This window comes from Sinocyclocheilus grahami, unplaced genomic scaffold (genome assembly GCF_001515645.1).
Source record: "Sinocyclocheilus grahami isolate Dianchi unplaced genomic scaffold, SAMN03320097.WGS_v1.1 scaffold42.1, whole genome shotgun sequence".
Taxonomy (NCBI): domain Eukaryota; kingdom Metazoa; phylum Chordata; class Actinopteri; order Cypriniformes; family Cyprinidae; genus Sinocyclocheilus; species Sinocyclocheilus grahami.
The window spans coordinates 2,120,663-2,141,492 of NW_015505221.1; the positions used below are offsets into that span (position 1 = coordinate 2,120,663).

General features: G+C 38.9%; 1 protein-coding gene across 1 annotated transcript in view; it reads left to right on the forward strand.

The window, feature by feature from the left end:
* The window catches only part of LOC107582280 (neurobeachin-like), a 288,543-nt gene that overhangs the window by 227,060 nt on the left and 40,653 nt on the right, over positions 1–20,830 (forward strand). The window contains exons 41-44 of the mRNA XM_016268046.1: positions 10,230–10,347; positions 12,403–12,505; positions 14,065–14,180; positions 16,499–16,611. Coding sequence (XP_016123532.1) covers positions 10,230–10,347; positions 12,403–12,505; positions 14,065–14,180; positions 16,499–16,611 — 450 coding nt within the window. The remainder of the gene's footprint in view (positions 1–10,229; positions 10,348–12,402; positions 12,506–14,064; positions 14,181–16,498; positions 16,612–20,830) is intronic.

Consider the following 20,830-nt stretch of genomic DNA (forward strand, 5'->3'; position numbering starts at 1 on the left):
ATTTCAATTTCTTCTTATAATATATATTATATTACATAATGCAGAGTTACAGCACTACACTGTGCTGAAATTCAAATGATTTTATTATTGTCAATTACTGTCAATTTTGCTGTTGAGCTGAGACCATGTGACGGACGTGGATTAGCCGCTTACAGAAGCTGTAATATGATAGGTCGAGGCTTGGCAGAATGAATGATTGACAGGAAAAGGAGAAGCTGCCAGTCGCCGGCAGAGGTGCAGGCTTGATGGCTGCAGCAGAGCTCCGTGGATCCCTTGATCATGGTGGGCTGCTCCCCTTTCATCCGCAGCCACAACTCTGCCAGGAAAATCTGCTTTTTCTCCCCCCACCTCCTTTTCATTTTTTTTTCATTTCCCCTAATTTGCACATTTAAGACATTTTTATTTGCTTATTTGCAATTCTCTTTTTATTAAATTTTTTTTGGGGCTAGAGGAACTTCCCTCCCACTTTCTCTCCACCTCCCCTCCCTTCCTCTCACTTTCTCTGAGTCTTTCTCTTTCTTCTCAGTTTGCCTTTGGGCGATGAACTAATTTCAGGCTCCATAATTGCAGCGTGTTGTACACCTGCCTGCTATTAATTCTCCCCCGTCATTCACTCTCTCCTTCTTAATGAGATATTATTGTAATTATTGTTATTATGGTGTTTGGCGTAATTAACGTGATTGATGTTGGTGCTAGGGGAGGGTTTATTTTGGCATTTGAATAGATGAGGGGATACTCTTCGATCACACAAGACGTGACCGAAGTGCGCTGGTTCATTCCTTTAGTCATACATAATGGATCCAGTAAAGTTGAAGCATTACTGTTTCAGAAATATCACATCCTTTTAAACTATTATTCAGGAGTATGTGAACCAAACTGCAAGTTCTGGTTTGAATGGCGCACCACATGTTGCTGTTTTAAGACTAGACTGGTAAAAGGCCAAACAATGGCCAGTGTGGAGCTTTGTTTCGATTCGTCACTTGGACCCTGTGAAATTCAAATATCCCCATCCTTCAAACGGAGGGCTGAGGATTTTGCCCGGTCCGATTCTAGTCAACCTGTTGTGTTACAGGAGAACAAAAAGTTCCCAGTCCATTTGATCCCAATCCAGTTGTTTTGGTATTTTGTGGCTGATGGAAATACAAAAGGAAAAAGGCCCAGAGTTGTTGCTTACAAACACTGGCAATCCAATTAGAGGTTTGATAAGGGTCATAGTAAGGAGTCTTCATGCTAGAGGTTTTTGTAGTCTATATGTGTATACGTATGTCGTCCTAAAAGTGAGCCCAATTTGACAGAACCTCCCTTTCACATTCAGAAATTTGTGTAAAATATTTTTTCCTGGCTATAAGTTTAAGTGCAAAAGCCAGGCAGCACTATAGCTATGTTGTTTTTTGTGTATGTATGAAAGGGCTATAGTCAAAGCAATATTTCTGGACAGGTGTTAGATACCTGCTGTTTTAATAGGCAGATTCCCCTTGAGGTCTCATTATAGCCCATAGTCTGGGGCAAAAGAACAACCCCATTTCTCAATTATAATTCCCTATAGCAGATGTCCTTGCTTCATATTTATATAACATTTAATTGAAACCCAAGTCTGCATTCCATAAGTCCTGAAGTTTAGATACCCAAGACCTCAGGACTTAATGAACAACATATTTCAGGTTGCCTGGAGTTGCAGGGACCCTGTTCTTGACATTGCATGTGAGCTCCGGGGCTGGCGTATAGTGGGGGCTTTTGTTTGTCCTCTTCCCAAGCCGTGGATCTTTCAGTGGGTGACAGCCATTTAACGCCACACGACCTGCGTCTCAAGAGCCACCGTCAGGGCCCTCTCCAATCCTGTTAAGTACAATTGCCATTCATGCTCTGTCCTTTCTGCTTTGAACTGCTCCAACCCTATGTCCCCTGCAGAGTTGGGTTGTGGACAAGAAATACACGTTTTGCCATAAATTTAAGCATTTAAAACATTTTGTTGATGACGGCTTATAGTTTGAGCTCCAATGATGATGGAAATTAAGAACTGTCAAGCTGGTAATAAATAAACACACAAACCATAAATTTCATGTACATTTTTAAGCTCTACAGAGGCTTTTAGTAAACACATTTGGTCAGTTCGACATCATGAGTTCTGTGGCAGTCATTTTTTTATCTTTTAAATATTTCTGTCATCATGTTTCCTCCCCAATAACTCCAGTCTTCCTCCTCTTAGAGTCTATTGAACGCCCCAATGCATTCAATCACGTTCAAAGGGAGAGCTGAAGAAAGGACGGAGAATAATGCTTAATAGGTGCTTTAGTAATTCTCAAGTTTTCATAGCTTAATCTGTTCTGAAAGCTCGGCAAAGAAAAAAGGCCTTGCAAATGGCCCTCAGAGTTAATTTGATGTGACTTCTGTACAATAAGGCCGGCGGAACGCTAGAAGTCCATTCTGCCACGTTACCTTTTCTTCCATCCTCCAAGGACCCTTGGAAACCGCTGCCTAAATGTTTCATAAGACGGCATGTATAAGCCACTCAAGTATTCTCTTCCTACAATGCCTACTTTAAGACTATTATTACACTGCGCTTGAGCCAGAGGAGAGGATACAAATAGCAAAGCTTCAGTCTCTCTTTGTTGCAAGTCTGGGATTGATTTAGCACAATTGGGAGAGTCGTTGTGTTCTAAACACACTCATTGTATGCCCCATTTCTTCCCTTTTGCCTTTGTTAAAGTCTCGGCTTCCATTTTTGTTGATAGCAGAGGCCCAGACACAGTGTGTGCTTACTTTGGCGAATTGCATATGAATAGATAGCAGGCCCCATGAGAACACATTACTTTGAGACTTTGATTGCTAGCAAGAATTTCATTTAGTTTTTGGTCATTTTAGTTTTTAAATTATAAAATTACATGTGGAGTTATTTATCTGCGTCGACAATTGCAAAAATAATGATTCTTCTCAAACAGGTTTCCCTGTATGCTTTCTCCCTTCTGCTATTGGTCAGGATAACCAGTAGTCCCGCCCTCAAACTCAAGGCATTGGTTGAGCCAATGCTGCTACATCAAGCTGCTCTGGATTCTTAAACAAACAAAGCAAAGTTTTCTTAGTGCCGCAATGTTACAGAGTAATTAGCCTATAAATGGCTTTTTTCAGTCGACTTTGCATATTAAGGTAATGTTCGTTTTTGCTTCGCCAAAGAAAATAGCTCCAGTTGCATATCTTCAAGCAACACACAGTAGTGCTGTGTCTGCTGAATGAATCACTGTTTTTGCAATAATCGGTTGATTGCATGATTCAATGATTCTCTAATGAATGAGTCAGTGTTTTGAACAAATTTGTTAAGTGAATAATTCAGTGACTTACTTACAAGGCAGTTACTTGTATCATTCCTAAACTAATCTGTTTTGAACGAATCAACTGAATGAATTATTTAATGAATCATTCTTAAATACAGTAAGCCTGACTGAAAAATCTCAACCACTTTAACACAGCCAGTTTTGCATAAAAATACACACTTCACATTCAAGTAGTATTGATTTAGAGATATGTCTTATACGCATGCTTGCAAGTGATTAGTTTTGGAACAGTCCCAGAGTTTCTCAAGCGGAAATGACCGGAAAATAAAGATTTTATCCTACAGACTAAACCTCTCCCATGTGACTCTCCACCATTAATCAAGATCTCATTTCAGCACAAAAGTTCAATCAATGAGGGAAATGCCTATGATCCAGCTTTGGGGAACATTTTCTCTTAATAATAAATCACTTTATTGCTGTCTTTTGTATACTCATATTACAAGCATTTCCCTTTTTAAATCAGGGATAGAGAAAATGAAACGGATAGAAATGTTAATCTCTCTATTCTCCTCTGCATTTTATGGGAATGGCCTTATGGGGGTTCAGAAGAGACAGCGTGACTCAGGCCTCCAGTTGAGATACACATTCGCTGATGAACCAAGACAAAGAAGTGAAGCCACTTCTATTTTCATTTTCTGCTAAAGAAAAATCTCTCTCCTGTGAGCTTAGCGTGTATTGGAGCTAGCATGTCTAGGTCGCTAACCCTAGAGAAAATAGCTTGCATTAATATGCTGTAATCCAGTGTAATTAGTCAAATAGCCACATGCCAAGCAGATTGTCACAGGCTGTCAGTTTTGGCAGGCTTGCAAGATGAGGTCTTGTGCAGATTAGGCAAGTTTTTCCACAGCAGATTGAGTAAATCATCTCTGTATTGACCTCGCTTTGTGCGAAGCGCATTTTGATGCTAAAAAATAAAAGGTCTGTGCAGTTCTACAGAAAAATGTAATCTGAGGACATTTTAAGCATCCAGCATAACCGAAATAGCCAAGCTTGTTTGTTGGTAGGGATCTCCACATATTTTTGGCCTTGTAGTTTATCTCTTTCAGTTTCTCCTTACTGTTTTTCTATGTGAAAAGTGCAGTGCTTTGTTTGTGACTTCTCTGTGTCAGGCTGAAGAGAGGCTATTCATCAGGCCAGCGCAATTCCAGTCGTCTTAAGCTTGATGAGTCTCTTAAGAAGGGCCATTAGTGTGGGCTCAGCAAATGGACCCCATAGAAAATTACACTTCGTCTGTTTAAAGAGCCCTTAACACAAGCCCTTTCAAGCTGTTTATCTAGATTAGTGTTAGCTGCATGTGAACCTATATGCCTACGGGGACATTTACAGTATATGCCTCTTTCTGCCATTTTGATTTTTGATGAGCTTCTCATTTCCCTACAAACCATTATTTAATAAAAAACAAAATGGCTCAATCAACTGCAAGAAGAATACACCATAACCAACATATCTGTTTTCGTGGCATGCACAACCTCAAGAGTACGCCTGAAATACGGCCCTCGCAGCAAAACCATTATTGACTATAAACTGGGTTGGACATTTTAGGCAGTGATCTGAGCAGCGAGCAGAGCTCATACTCATCTGTTTATCTCTGCGGTCTCGCTCCGCGACTGAAACCATGTCACCCCGACACACGCTCTCACACACCCTAAATGTATGTTGACAGTGATTATGCAAAAACCATATCCTCTTTCAGGAGATACCTGCTCTGGGAGCCATTCCCCTTTACTCGGGCTGAAAAATGGATTCCGTGAGGAGCGTCCAGTGAGAGGCTTCTGATAATCTAAAGGAATTTTAAATTTTGCTTATTTTCACTCCTTAAAGCACATGTCACAAATAGGAGCGATCAGATGGGAAATACAGCCTTTGATGTGTATGTATGTGTGTGTTTTTTCCTTTCAGATGAGTGTTTTTCATCTTTTAAAAGCATCTACAGAAACTTCTGGTAAACAGTTTGAGATATAGATAGATGAATTTCACCAATCATGCTTTAGTTTTGTAGTTTATTAATGTGGTTTTGATAGAGCTCAGTCTCCCCCCCCCCCTTTATACATTTTTTAACCATCCATTGTGCATTCAATTATATTAAATTATGCTCAGCTAGGTTCCAGTTGCCTGACTTCAAAGTGTATTCAGCAATTTTTAAGTGAAATGCCAAATTATACCAAGGCAATATTTGATCAAATAGTACAGAAAAACAATAATTGTGTTTAATATTATTACAATTAAAAATTTCTGCTTGCTATTTTTATATGTTTTAAAATGTAATTTATTTCTGTGATGGCAAAGGTGAACTTTCAGCAGCCATTATTCCCGTTTTCAGTGTCACGTGATCCTTCAGAAATCATTCTAATATGCTGATTTGTTGCTCAAACACATGTCTTATTATTATCAATGTTAAGAACAGTTGTGCTGCTTAATATTTCCTGTACAGGCTTTTCAAATGAACAAAATTATTTCACACATCCTGTGAATTACACAGCTTTGGTATATTTGATTACAAACAATTCAGTAATTTTTTGGAGGACAGGTTGACCAAAAATGCTAAAATTAGTTTACTTGATGTAAATTAAGGTTGAAAGGGCAGCAGCAGCGTTGAGGAAGAAGTATGCAAGCATGAATTCGGCAGCGACAAGGTTAGGTGAGAGGGGGCACACACACACACACACACACTCACATTTATACACTATATATACAGACTGTAGTAGTCACACCTTGTCATTCTGTGCTATTTCTCGTGAAGCCAGTAGCCAACAACAGCCGGCAGTAAACAGTCCAGACCCCACCTGTTCAAAAACAGAGCCTTTGGTAAAGACTGTCACATACTGTGCTGGTCTTTCCTCTCTATGACTACAGCGCCACAGCATGTCTGCTTTCAAACTCAGCTGCCCCTTACAGCAGACACCCTGTACCCTGTATGCAGTAAACGCCTTTTACAAGCTACAAAAGTCGCTCAGCCTTTTTGTAGTGTGTCCATTATTGCTGTTGAGTGGCAGTGATTGTTTTAAAGGTTTCTTTAATTTCCATTTAATCTCTTTAAAGGAACAACCCACCCACAAATAAAAATTGTCATCAGTTCACCCATGACATGTCCCAGCATTTTTGCGCCAAAAAATATTGGTTCTCATGCAAATGAGATTGAGATATTTTTAACGTAAGTATCAGACATACTCATATGGACTATACATTTATGGTCCTTTTATTTATTTATTTATTTTTGCATCTTGAAATTGCTGTAGCATGTATCTATATACAGTATATATATATATATATATATATATATATATATATATATATATATTATTATTAATTTTTTTTAAATTTCAAATGTCTCCTCTTTTGTTCAACAGAAGAAGAAAAAAAAACATTCACATGGTAGGAACAACATTTGGGTGAGTAAACAGTAGCCCCTTTCACACAGTAATAACAGTAAATTGCCGTAAAATTACCGGAACGGTAAAAAAAACGCTGTTCACATAGGCAACGACTTTCCATCTTTTTACCGGTAAAGCACATTCACACATCAGTTTCAAAATACTGGTAAATTCTCTGACATCATCAACCAGAAATGACCTCTATATGGCTGTGACTCCCGGCGTTGTGTTTGTAAACATGGAGGGGTAGATGCGGTCAGTGTTTTTATTAAAACTTTTCATTTTTGTGTCAAACGTTCACATTTATGTAGCTGCTTTTGGCCCAGAGACATCGTAGAGATGACTTTAGACATTTCTTTAATGTCAGTAAATGTGTTATCTGCGCCAGAATGTTATGATTGGGCCAGAGTAGACATCTTACGTCAGTGCGTTCTGAACTCGTACGTGCTCATATGGGTAATCTCGTTCTGTGTTCACACAGAGCACGTTACCGGTAATTTACTGGTAATGTTACAACTTCTCATAACTGTAAATTGCCAGAATGAATTTACCGGTATTTTTGAAAAGGTCCTGTTCACACATGATCTCTTAAAGGAAATTTACCAGTAAAGACTGTACGTGTGAAAGGGGCTACTGACAGAATTGTCATTTTGGGTGCACTGTTCCTTTAAATGTTTCTATGTGCAGGTAAGTTGACTGTTAGGCTGTGGATTTTGAACCTCTTTAGCGCATATATACATTTTCTCTCACGCACCATAGGGAGTAGTCACCATTCTTGAGATGAGACAAGTGCTCTCACTTTCTGGACACATTTCCCCCTCTCTCATTCCATGCACACACACACACACACACACACACACACACACACTCAGTCCCAGCAGTGGAAGCCTATTAGACAAATCTGCAGAGAGCCCAGCAGAGGTGCTATGATGGCAGGTTGTCAGTGCGAGAGGCGACCAGCTTTATAAACATATCAGTCATGCTGACTGTTCTATCCCCGGCCAGACTCAGCACACATTTCACATGCAGAGGGATTGCACTCATCTCTCAAGGGGCTGTGTGAAAAATTGTGTCCGGTTTAAAAATGATGGATCTTTTTGATGTATTCACCCCGTCATAACGTTCCATTCGGCGGGCAATTCGGGGCGTCTTTTGAAGAATAAGGATGGTGAAAAAGATTTGGCTTGGATGTCATGCTCAATAATAGCTGTTAACGGCAACAAATCGAGAAAAAATGTGGGGCCAATTATCAATAGGGATCCAATGTTTAAATACAGAATCCAAATTTCAAGACTGCACTGACAACAAAACAATTGCATTATTGCAAAATTGCAATATGCAATAGACATGTTAATATGCATCTGTTAGGAACCTTTTACAACCCTAACAGCTGCATATACAACAGACGTAAGCATCCGTGGGCTAGGTAACTGTATGGCCCCTGTGTGTGCGCTGACAGGCCGTGAGCAGTGAGGTAAAAGCCTGGAGCCTGTTCCTGCTCGGATTCTGCTGGTGTGATTAGATTGGGGCAGAAGCCTCCAGCTGGCAGGCCTGTCTGGGACCCGGGGCCGCTCGTCCCTGACACTCGTCACCATTGTGACACCTCTGACAGGCAGCGGACAGCCCAGCCAGACAGGTTCATTAAGCCCCATTTTTTACAGCTGGGCCTCTGTCCTTCTCTCTCTCTCTCTCTCTCTCTCTCTCTCTCTCTCTCTCTCTCTCTTTCACCACGATGAGAACAAAAAGACGGGAGAGAATAACGACTGCACTTTGTCAAAGACCTCTGTGTCTACAGGGGCACTGGCTTGTTGATGTTTGATGTGCCAGCTCTGTTGTTATGACAAATTTTTTTCTGATGTGACCTATTTTGAGACGGTTTTTCTCCAGCAGTATATTTTGTTGCCAGCTAACCCTTTGGCCTGCGCTTTGTCACAGGAAGAGACAGACGAGGGCATGTGTAGATGCTTATAAATTTGAATATATGTCCGCTGAAACAAAAGCAGGATTCATTTGTTTTGTTTTTGTTTCTGTTTTTTCTTTTTCTTTTCTTTTTTTTCTTGTATTGGGGGCAAGTACCTTTTATTGCAAGCACCCGTCACATTTTGTTCAGATATAAAACAACAACAACTACTTCTTAATAGTTATTATTATTATTATTAATTACTAACCCTAATAATAATAATAATAATAATAATAATAATAAAGCACAAAACATTAATAATAAAGCACAACAACAATAATAATAATTATTATCATTAATTTAGTTTTTTTTATTTATTTATTGTTATTATATTATTATTATGCTGTTTATTAATACACATTTTTGTCATTATAATATTTTTTTATTGTTGTTTTTTATTTGTTTGTCATTATTATATGAATAATAATATCCTTGCATTCTTTTTCTGCTACTGTTCTTCTATTGTTCTTTCCCTTGTTCTCTTATGTGGAAATCATTGGAACTCTAATAGCAAATCTGCCAAATCTACTTCTAATTATACCAATCCACTAGTTTACCATACAACCTGTATGTACAGCACAACAGCTCTTTGAGTTTAGGTCTGTGGGGGGCAAACCTATATGTATATCAAGCATTGGTTATTGGTGGTTTGTGTGGAGTAAGGTTACCTATGGTGGTGGATGGTGAGCATTTTGATCTAATCCATTTTTAATTAAGCCCCAGAGACCCACAAGTGACCGGAGGCTCTTCAGTGTCAGCGTTGCACGTTATTCCAGAGAGAAATTACGCAAGGCCAGTCTGGTTGGTTGAAGCTTTAGGTGCTAACCTTACCCGATTCCCATTCACAGTTACTGTACAGAATGTCCCAAACCTTTCCTCACCTCTGTACCCACCCGGAATGGGCTCTTATCTATATGCCACAAGGCATTCTCTTTTTTAGGCTTGAAGTGTGTGAGTGTGTCTGTGTGTACACATATGTTTGTGTGTGTGCATGTGTACCTCTTGGTCCGTCAAAGTGGTAGGTGGGGAATGGAGTTTGGCTCGTTCTCACTTGTCAGGATGAAGCTCTTGATCCAGCATCTGAGGTCCCTGGGGGTCTCCGAGGAGAAACTCACTAATGATCCCCCTCTTGCCCAGGCCCCATGTTAGTACTGATTATTTACGCCCGCTTTACCCCCATAGGGACTGTGTTCCAACAGCACGGTGAGAGCGTTGGCCCCACAGAGAAAGATGTGTCAAAAAAGGAAAGGTGGAAAGACGGGCCTTTGCATCATCAACAGAAAGCAGCACCTTTTTAGAGATGCCTCCATTTTGAGATAATCAAAGCCTGGCCTGCCGTCACTCAATGGATACCAGCCAACATTTTTGACGGGAATGGAATGTTTCGCAGTGCTCCGTCAAAAAGTGGCTTCATGGCACGATGATTGGAGTGACAATCAAACTGCAACTACGGAATGTGTTTCCTGAGCAACGATCATAACACATGTGACAACGTATTGAAAAACAGTCTGGAAAATCTGTTGGATTGCACTTTGGTTAACGTACCTCTTTCCTTTTGCCTGTGCGTAGGTGCTGGTCTACTCTGAGGGGCTTCACGGTAAATGGATGTTCAGCGAGATCCGCGCAGTGTTCACCAGACGCTTCCTGCTTCAGAACACAGCACTGGAGATCTTCATGGCCAACAGAAGTAAAACTGCCCTATGTGTTTACCACTTTATGAATACAAAAACAATGGCCACTAAAAGTTTCTAGTTTCTATCTGAGTCCTGCACTCTGAGAAAAAAGGTACAAAAGCTGTCATTGGGCAGTACATTTTCACAAGGGTACACTTTTGTATGTTATTTAACCCCAAAAGTCCCCATGAAATCAAAATGAAAGTTTTTTAGGTGTTAGTATCAATATGTTAGTCTTAAGGTTATCTATAAGGCAGTGTGCTCCAAAACAGTGACAAAATTTGCATTTAGAAGATATAAGCATTCAAATCTTGCAGTTCGTCACTTCCGCCAAAACAGCTCAACGTTTTTTTTGACGTCACATTGTACTTCAGCTTCTCATCAAACTCTCTGTCCAATCAAATGCTCTCTAGAATTCGAAGCGCCCGCCCCTACACTATAAAATGGACGCTGAAGCCGCGGCTGAAATCGGTCACTTGTCCACAGAATTTGTATTTTCTGTACAGTGAATGGATCAAACAGTGTAAATATGCTTTCCATTGAGGAAAAAAAGAAGTCTGGTTTCGCGCTGTGTCACGCTAACCACCGCACTGCACACACACTCTGCTCCGGTCCAGAGACACGATAGCACGAGCGGATCACATGCGCGAGTCGGCGCAGACCGCAAAATGTATCGGAGCTATTTGAATTCTACACAGAATGCTATATTTTATAGCAATATGGATGAGATTGTGGCTGGCATACCCTGTCAAATACGGCTTTACGGAGCTCAACGGCTCTGAACGGCTCTAGCCCAAGCTGTGATGTAAACGAACGCTATTGGCTATTTTAAAAAGGGGCGGGGCTGCTTGATATGTCCCACCCTGTCTTCCTGTTTCAGTTGAAATGACGTCAACACATAGAGTAACGCTGCGTGTTTCTAAGCATTTAAGGGGACCTTTAAAGGTACATATTAATACCTAAATACTACATAATAGTACCTTTTGAAAGATATCACCCCAGTGACAGATTTTATACCTTTTTTCCTGAAAACCCTGTAGGTTTCTTAAAACCTGCTTGGTGAACCAGCTTCAAAAATGGATGACCAGGTTTTACTGGTAACACTTTACAATAAGGTTCAGTTTGTTAAGATTAGCTAATGCATTATTAGGTATCATGAACTAATAATTAACAGTTTTTTACAGCATTTATTAATCTGGGCTGATGTTAGTTTAAAAATTACACTATTGTTTGTGAATTTTTTGATTGTTCATAATACATTGATGTTAATATAATATTTAATTTAATGTCAATTCATACTTAATATACATTACAGTTAAAAAGTTTGGAGTCAGTTTTTTTTTGTAAGAAAATTAAAACGTTTATTCAGCATGGATGTATTAAATTGATCAAAAATGACACTAAAACATTTATAATTTTACAAAAGATTATTATTTCAAATAAATACGTTTTTTATAAAACATATAGGTTCCACACAAATATTAAGCAGAATAACTGGTTTCAACATTAATAAACAGAAAAAAAATATGCATATTTGAATGATTTTTGAAGGATCGTGTGACACTGAAGACTGGAGTAATGGCTGCTGAAAATTCAGCTCTGCACCACTGGAATGAATTACATTTTAAAATATATAAAATTAGAAAACAGTTATTCTTAACTGTAATAATCATTCACAGTATTTACTGTATTTTAATTGGATAAATGCAGATTTAGGTGACCAAAGTTGTCTTTCAATAACGTACAAAACATTTCTTTTCAGAAATTAATTAAAATGATAAGTTATTGTTCATAGTTAGTGCATTATACTTAATGCATTAACGAATCATAACTAATCTTTTATGGATAGAGATTTAGATTTAGAGCGTCATCAGCTCTTTTCTTCATCTGAGAATTTGTTATTTCATCAAGATATCACACAAGAGAATAGTGTGAGACTGAACGATTGTTAAGCAGCATATGATTACCTGTTCTGAAGTCTTTGTGCTGTTTGTGGAAATGTTTACTCATATTTGGATGTCCTGTACTGTAGGCCCTTGTTTAACATGTGACGTCATTCCCTTCCTCAGCGTCCGTCATGTTTAACTTCCCCGATCAGCCCACAGTGAAGAAGGTGGTCCACAGTCTTCCTTGCGTTGGCGTCGGCACAAGTTACGGCCTTCCACAGGCCAGGCAAGTCTGTTTCTAGTTCCCTGGAACACCTGCACGTGGTTGCCATTCAAAATATTGTTCAAAATAATGTTTACTTCATCCTTATTTTGTTTAAAAGTTTAGCATGATGACCACATAAAATGTCAGAAACGATTGATCCTGAATGTACTCCTTTGCTGTGCAACTGTTTGGAATAATTTGAGGTGGAGCTAGTTACTTGCGGCATGGGCATTTTTGCATGTTTGACTCTGACTGAACCTACCAAATGATCCCATATTCTTTTGGGGGTTTCAACTGAAGTCCATGCTAGTCATAATAAGTGCAGTAACATGTAGACATTGTACAGTACAAACTAAAATATCTAACTAATACATATCTAAGTACTTATTTATCTATCTATCTAGTCTGTCTGTCTGTCATCTGTCTGTATGTATGTACAGTAGATAGACAGATAAAAACAGAGCTTAAATTTAACACTCGCCAAGCATTAAATGAAAGTATAAATTAGCATATGAAAATATGAAACAGTGGCTTTTAAAAAAAACTTCTAACAATGCCTAAAAACAATGGTTTAGCGTGGTTATCAAATTGCAAAGTCTGTTCTTTGTCTTTCTCTGGTTTTCCATCAATATAAAAACTAACACATAAATTGTATATAGTATACTATAATATTATTATTATTATTATGAAATGCATCACAGTAGTATTATGGTGATATTTCATTATTTATTTGTTAATTTTTATTAACACCTAATTAGTTCTGCCTGTTGTTATATATATTATAAATACATAAATAATATAAAAAATATATTATACATTTTATTTATTTAGATATTTAAATGTAAATCACTTCGACTCACGTCTGCAAAAATATCTGATGCTCTAGAAAATTTACTGTTTGTCCATTGCATCAATAAATAGTTAAATTAGCAGATATGATGCAGACATGATGGCTTATCATACATTTTAGTATATACCCTGTATATACTATACCCTGGGTAAGTGTGAGTGCATATAATTTTGAAAATATGTCAGTTAAATTCAGGAATGCATTTCTGGTATCATAGCTAATAAGAAGTACTTTTCTTGATTCTTTTGTTCTTAGTCAGAATAAGTGAAAGTTAGGTGCACATAATTATTAAAAAAACACATAAGAAGATAAAAACATGAAACAAAAAAAGACAATGAAACATAGAACATAGTCCTGCACGTAAATGAGAATCCCTGAGAGAGGTCCGATTCAGGCGCTGCACCAGAATTCTCTGTTGTTCTCATATTTTTAGCATGTGTGCTGCATATACTTCAAGAGAAAAGACGCAGTATGGTCATCTGCAAAGAATCTCTTTTGCTGGAACCGATGCATTCATTACACACCACAGTAAAGAGCGTGACAGCCTTGCGTGTGTGAGCTGGTGTACTCTTTTGTCTTTTTTTGGAAGCTAAATGTTACAATGTCATATTTTGAGTTATAATCCATCTGCAGAACAAGCCAAGTCCACAATAATCAAAGTAAATGAAAGCAAATGTCGAGTTGGACTTGAGCCCTACTTATTGGTGCAGTTTTGTGCTTTTTTTTGCAGGCGGATTTCTTTGGCCACCCCCCGTCAGCTCTTCAAGTCCTCTAATATGACTCAGCGCTGGCAAAGACGGGAGATCTCCAACTTTGAGTACTTGATGTTTCTCAATACCATTGCAGGTCAGATCTTATTTGCTTGTCATTGCTAACCAGTTATTTAAATGAAAGCATTTTGGACTATTTGCAATCACGTTTCCATTGAATCTTTTGGTTGGACATATAGGTTGCCAGCAAATTATTTTATTTTATTTTTATTTTTAATTTTTAATGGTATTATTAGTTTCTCTTTTCAAACAAAAATATTCTCTGACTGAAATCTACTGTCTTTCCCCTCATTATTTATTTAGAAGCTATATTTTCTCTTTATACTCAGACACTCCATTGTTGCGCAAAAGCGAGAGCCGAGGACTCTTTGGGATAATTAGTGTGTCTCTGAGTTGAAATATTCTGTTGCAAAGTCTCTGATGTGAACTAGTGAGAACTCTCGCACACACACACACACACACACACCTCCTCTTGACACTGAAATGTGTCATCCCTGCTCGCGCTGCATATTCATGCATATTTATATTTAGCTCCAGTGTGAGTTCGAAACATTATTGTCAGCTAATTAGATGTAAGGCAGAGTTGGAACGGGGTAAAATTCATTAAAGGCAGGAGTGGTAATGACCTGTGCTGACAGAGGTGTCAGGGAAGCATGGGCCCACCGACAGGAGAGAGAGAGGGGTGTTAATGTGAAGCCGGTCCGCTCCTAATTAAACACTATTGCGGTGATATTAACATCTTCCACCCAGGCCTCGGTCCTGTCAGCTCAACCTCCCCTCATCTCAACCTTTTTCCTCTTCTCGGCCCCACTTCACCATGTGGCATTAACCTGGTTAATCAAGTCTACCTCATCCTAGACCCGGCCTATCTCAAAATCATTATGCTCAGGGTTTGGGATGGATTTCGTTAGTGTCAGTGTTTGTTCAGAACACCAAATAACTATTATTTTATTTTAAATTTTATTTTTTATCAATTTAGTATATATATATATATATATATATATATATATATACACAAAAATAAACATGAGAAATAGAATTAAAAAATATTCGAAATAAGTTAATAAATTATTAATAATGAAAAACTGACATTTTCCACAAACTAGCATTATTAATAATCAGTAGATTATAGCAACTGAATAATTCATGCCATGTTTGTTTAATTAACAGCATTAAAACGAAACTGCTCATATTGTATTAACCAACTTGAGGGCTTTATAAATCATGGAAGTGTTTTATCTGTACTATCTAAGAGGTGGCTGTTTAAGAGGAAGATTAATGGCTGGTAATTAGCCCACACACGCTATCATCTCCAACCATCATGACAGGCCTGAAGAACCCAGAACCAAAGCCCAGATCATCAAAGTCTCCACACTCTCCACACATGCTCACATTCTCAGCCAGTTTTCTGAACTGAGATGCCTCTATGGATAGATAGATAGATAGGTAGATAGATAGATAGATAGACGAGTCTTACATATATCAAACCCAATGAAGACTTTGACATCTGAGAGAAATTATTGGGCATTTAGAATAGAGGCGAGCAATTTTATAGCTCTCTTCTTATGATGTTCTCCTCTGACAGTTCTTACCATCTGAAATCCATATTCCTAGCAGCAAGGAAACAGGCGCAGGGCAGAAAGAGAGAGAGAGCGAGATAAGGAAAGATGGAGAAAAATGTAAGGAGAAAAAGACAAAGCCACATCTGGCGTCTGTTGCATTGCCGAATACATGCTCCGTCATGGATACTTCATATAGGTCTCCATGGTTACCACAACTCTCTGGCCAATCAGAGGAGAGGCCTGACTGTGCCACAGGGAGGGGTGTCAAGGGTACGGTGTCATCTTCTAGAAGAATTTGTATGTCTTTAATTACACCCACGCCACAACTTCACCGCACAATTTTCACTTTCAGGAAACTTTAATCAAGAAAGTAGTACCACAAAACCTTTTCTAACTCTCCACTGCTGTAATACAGTCATTAGGCTCTGTAACAGACAACCACACCAACATCTGCCTGTTCATCTAGTTGAAAACTCCATTACTGTACATGTTATTATGAAAACCTGAGTCATTTTTATCATCTCAGTGTGCAGTGGGATAAGATGTTTGTCTTTACATGCAGCACGCTTGTTTCTTCCTTTTTTTTATATAAATGAGGCAGTCATGTCATCATTCATGCTATCAAATTATGAATTTATGATGTCCTAGTAAGGATTCTGCTCACACTCCTTCACTGGGAGACAAGCACAATAACCAGTAGTCATGAGTCCTGCAAAAATAATCTGGACCAAAATGATTATGGGTCAACAGCTGCACTGCTGGTTGTTGGATTTCCACTATGTTGCCAGTACCAGCCTTCTAGTAATTTCAAATACCACCTTTACTCTTTCAGGAAGGACATTCAATGATCTGAACCAGTATCCTGTTTTCCCATGGGTCCTCACAAACTATGAGTTGGAAGAGCTGGACCTCACAATTCCCGGAAACTTCAGAGACCTTTCAAAGGTAAAACACGTCAAAACACATCCACTCATCCAAGCTGGAGTGGGGTATGAGAGGTTATGAAATTAATTAGCTTTTGGGGCTGCACTGTGATCCTAGTCTTTTATTTTCATTTAATGATTCTTGCTCTAAATATGACTGACAGGATTTTGTGGTATATGAACTGTTGTTACACAAAATGACATTTTAGTGGGTGTCTTCTGTAAATCATTGTAAAAATGTATGATTGTTTTTTTTTACAATTAATCAGGACATTTTAATGTACAGGGAGAAAAAAAAAATCTGTATTAAACTTTGGTTTTGATGCTTGAAAATCCCTTTTCGTCTTTGACCAATGAATATTTAGGATGGTCAGTGTTTTCTCTTGGGTATTTTCTCTCAGTATCTTGAATCAGATAGTGTTAGATACAGATACACTGGCAGAGTTCATGGTTTTAGGTTTGTATGCTTTAGAGGTAAATCATTTGCATTTCTATCTCCACTTTTCCTCTCCAGCTACTCTATATACTCGTCAGATTGTCACATTCTCTTTTTCTCATGCACTCATTTGCTTACGTTTACATCTCACAAGCTCACTGACCTGAAAACAACCACATTCCTGTCTGAGCGTATCTTTCTCTATATAACTCTCTCTCCTCCACACCCTCTCTTATCCTCATTTTTTAAATAATTTCTAAAACTGCAGACTAGAAGACTATTCCGCTATTGTTTTGCTGTTTTCTCAACAGCCATTTGTGGAGACTGTTTAAGTGGCCGGTTCTTGGTCGGAATAAGTTTGTGGAAAAGATCTAATGCTGTTGGCTGTGCAAGACTATGTTTAACCTTAGCTATAATTCTTACCCTTTCTGCATTCAGCATCGGTAATATCTGTTTAAAATCTCTCTTCCTACAGCACTGTAATGCCTGAACATGTCAGTGTGGCACCAGGTGGGCAGAGGAAGCCCCCTGGCCTGAGGAAGACAGTGATGTATTGTAATGTATGCTTGTGACATCCACCCTGTGCTGTTTACCAGCTTGAGCTGCCTTCATTAGCAGGAGTTCACAGGTCTGTGGCCGTCCTGACGCATGTCCTTGGCCGACCTGGGGCTCTAACCTCTGAAGGTTCAGCACTGCTGAAACAAAAATGGGGGTTTTAACCTCCCTCCTGAGTCTCTTGCTGTGAAGACCCCTGCCTTTGTTCAATAATGTATGGAGGGGTGTGCAGCCTCCAGGGTGAATGTGCGTAGGAGGGGAGTGTGTGTTATTGTAGATAATGAGGTAGGTAGCTTTTTTGGCTTTGTGGTGAATATGCTTTGTTCGGTTCCACCAATGTTATCAAAATGTGTGTTCATCCATGCTACAGATGAGCAGCTAGCAGGGCTGGGCAAAAATCGGAACTGAAGAATTGGTTTCCTTTAAATTAACGAGTGTGAATTTAATTTGAATTGGCCACATTCTAGAGGAAGTTCAATTAGAATTTGAACTGGAATTACATCATTCTATTGATCGGTCTATCTGTCTTTTTATCTGTCCGTTATTGTCTATATCTATCGTTCTATCTTTCATTCTGTCTATCTATAGTTTTATCTTTAGTTTTTTCTGTCTATTGTTTTATCTATCAATGTTTATGTCCAGGTTCAAATGAATCTTTATCCATCATTCTATCTGTCTGTTGTTCTGTTGATCAGTCTGTCTGTTTGTCTTTTTATCTGTCTGTTGTTCTATCCATCCATCCATCCATCCATCTATCTATCTAGCTGGCTGTCTGTCTCTGTCTTCCTGTCCATCTGTTGTTCTGTCTTTCATTCTTTCTGTCTATTGTTTTATATACAGTAATTATCTCTATGTCAAGGTTCAAACTGAGCTTTATGCATCATTCTATCTTTCTATCATTTTATCTATTGTTTTGTTTATCAATCTCTACAGTGCCTTGCGAAAGTATTCATACCCCTTAATTTTTTTCACGTTTTGTTATGTTGCTGCCTTATATTAAACTGCTTTAAATTACTTTTTTCCACATCAATCTACACTCCATACACCATACTGACAAAGCAAAAACAGAATTGTCACAACTTCGTAAATATATATATATAAAAAAAAAACTGAAATAAGTATATTGCATAAGTATCTAAATATTTAGTTGAAGCACCTTTACAGCCTCAAGTCTTTTTTGTTTGATGCGACAAGCTTTTCTCATCATCATTTGGCAATTATCTGCCATTCTTCACCTCGCCTCTTCACCTCTCAAGCTTTGTCAGGTTGGATGGGGGCAGATGCCCATTTTCAGATTTCTCCAGAAATATTTGACTGGGTTCAATCCCAGGCTGTGGCTGGGCCACTCAAGGACATTCACATAATTGTCTATAAGCCACTCTTGCTGTGTGCATAGGGTCGTTGTCCTGTTGGAAGGTGAACCTTCTGCCCAGTCAGAGGTTCTGAATGCTTTGGACTGGGTTTTCATTAAGGCTATGTCTATTTTGGTGCATTGAGCTTTTGTTCTACTCTGATGAGTCCCTCAGTCCCTGCCGCTGAAAAACAGCCCCACAGCATGAGACTGCTACCAGCACACTTTACTTTTGGGATGGTACTCTGCAGGTGATGAGCAGTGCCTGGTTTCCTTCAAACATGATGTTTTGAATTGAGGTTCATCAGACCAGATAATACCGTTTCTCACAGTCTGAGAGCCCTTTAGGTCCTTTTTTCAAATTCCAAGTGTGTTTTCATGTGTCTACACTGAGGAGAGGATTGAGTTTGGCCACACCGCCATAAAGCACAGATCGGTGGAGTGTTGCAGTGATGTTTGTCCTTCTGTAGGTTTCTCCTGTCTCCACATATGATCATGGAGCTCAACTATAATGACCATCAGCTTCTTGTTCACCCCTCTAACCAAAGCCCTTCTCCATCAATTGCTCAGTTTGGCCAGGAGGCCAGCTCGGGAACAGAGTCTCATGACAGATACACTGATAAATATGTGTTTGCAGCACACAAGCCACGGTTAAGACAGCTGACTCCGCTGTGATGTGTCTCGCTCTCTCTCTCTCTCGCTTGCGCGCGCGCGCATGCATGCACGCACGCACGCACACACACACACACACACACACACCAGAGACTAGATGCTTCTATGACCCTTCAATGAAGCAGAGTTTTTTCTGAACTCTTCCCCAGACAACCTGTTTCTGAGCTCTACAGGCAGTTCTTTTGACCTTGGCTTGGTTTTTGCTCTGATATGCATTATCAGCTGTTAGACCTTTTATTAAGATGTGTGTGCCTTTCCAAATCATACCCATTCAATTGAATTTGCCATTGGGTATGAGTACTTATATAGTGAATTGGTGGGTTTTTGTTAAATGTGAGCCAAAATCATCACAATTAAAAGAACCAAAGAACCAAAGACTTAAACTACTTCAGTCTGTGTGCATTGAATTTATTTAATACACAAGTTTCACAATTTGAGTAGAATTACTGAAATAAATGAACTTTTCCACGACATTCTAATTTATTGAGATGCACCTGTACATCGGTCTGTCTCTCGGTCATTTTGTCTAATGTTCTGTCTAACAATCTTCACGTCAAGCTTCAAACAAGGCTTTATCAATCCAATTTGTGTTTGTTATTTGTTAAAAAAAGATATACTGTATACATTTCTTATAATATACATTTCTAAATTTAATTCCGCTTCCTTACATTTAAATTCAAATTCTACATCCTGTTTGCTACATCAATTGAAATTTAAAAGGCATTCCCAATTTAACTTTCAAAATTAGCAAAAATCTCAATTTTGTACACTAATGTACATACACACAAATTTGGGTTTATTGAAGGCAAAACAAATAGCCAGCCTTTACTATGTGTATATGTCCTCAATAAACCCAAAAAGCAAATATTGCTTGCATTACAAACATGTCTTGGAAACCATATAAGTTGGGCTGCCAGTTCTTCTGAACACACCCTCAAATTCTCACCTGCCATTCTCACACAACTCCCAGAGTCCCAGACACGCAAACCATGCACCGCCGTTCCGTGAGCCGTGCTCATGTGACCTCTCCGGCAGGAAACAGCTGCCAGTCATACTGCTGAGAATGCCCTGCAGTGCTGTCCTGATTGGCAGCATTGTGGAGAACTGCTGAAATATCCCGCTTGATATGTACCATAATTCCCCTCTCAACCCCACCTACAATACACACCTGAAGTTATTCCACCAATAGTGTGTGCATTCAACTGTACAGCGAATAACGAAAAACAG